The sequence below is a fragment of the Arachis ipaensis genome, chromosome B09, assembly GCF_000816755.2.
Source record: "Arachis ipaensis cultivar K30076 chromosome B09, Araip1.1, whole genome shotgun sequence".
Lineage (NCBI taxonomy): Eukaryota > Viridiplantae > Streptophyta > Magnoliopsida > Fabales > Fabaceae > Arachis > Arachis ipaensis.
Genome location: NC_029793.2, coordinates 3638917 through 3639175, shown reverse-complemented (window position 1 = coordinate 3639175; position 259 = coordinate 3638917). Strand labels below are relative to the sequence as shown.

Sequence of the window (259 nt, the reverse complement as noted above, 5' to 3'; positions counted from 1 at the left end):
AATAATTATCTGGCTTTTTTACGTGATTCAACTGGAACTATGAACAATTTTGTTATAAGCTGGATATATGTACTTCTCTGTTATGTGAGGTACTACCTTTTGCATCTTTAGCTTTATTATGATGTTATTTTTTGTCATTGTTTAAAATTTTCATCAACTATGCCAATATTTTGCTGACTCTTGGATTTTGCCCTTCAGGAACTCGTGCAGCTACCAACAGTTTCTGAATCAATTGAAGTATGGGACTTTCTGAGTGTTG

At 33.2% G+C, this 259-nt stretch overlaps 1 protein-coding gene across 1 annotated transcript in view; it reads left to right on the top strand.

Annotated features, from left to right (window-relative positions):
- The window catches only part of LOC107617742, an 8428-nt gene that overhangs the window by 5796 nt on the left and 2373 nt on the right, over positions 1-259 (top strand). The window contains exon 8 of the mRNA XM_016319585.2: positions 199-259. Within this exon, the coding sequence (XP_016175071.1) occupies positions 199-259 (61 nt within the window). The remainder of the gene's footprint in view (positions 1-198) is intronic.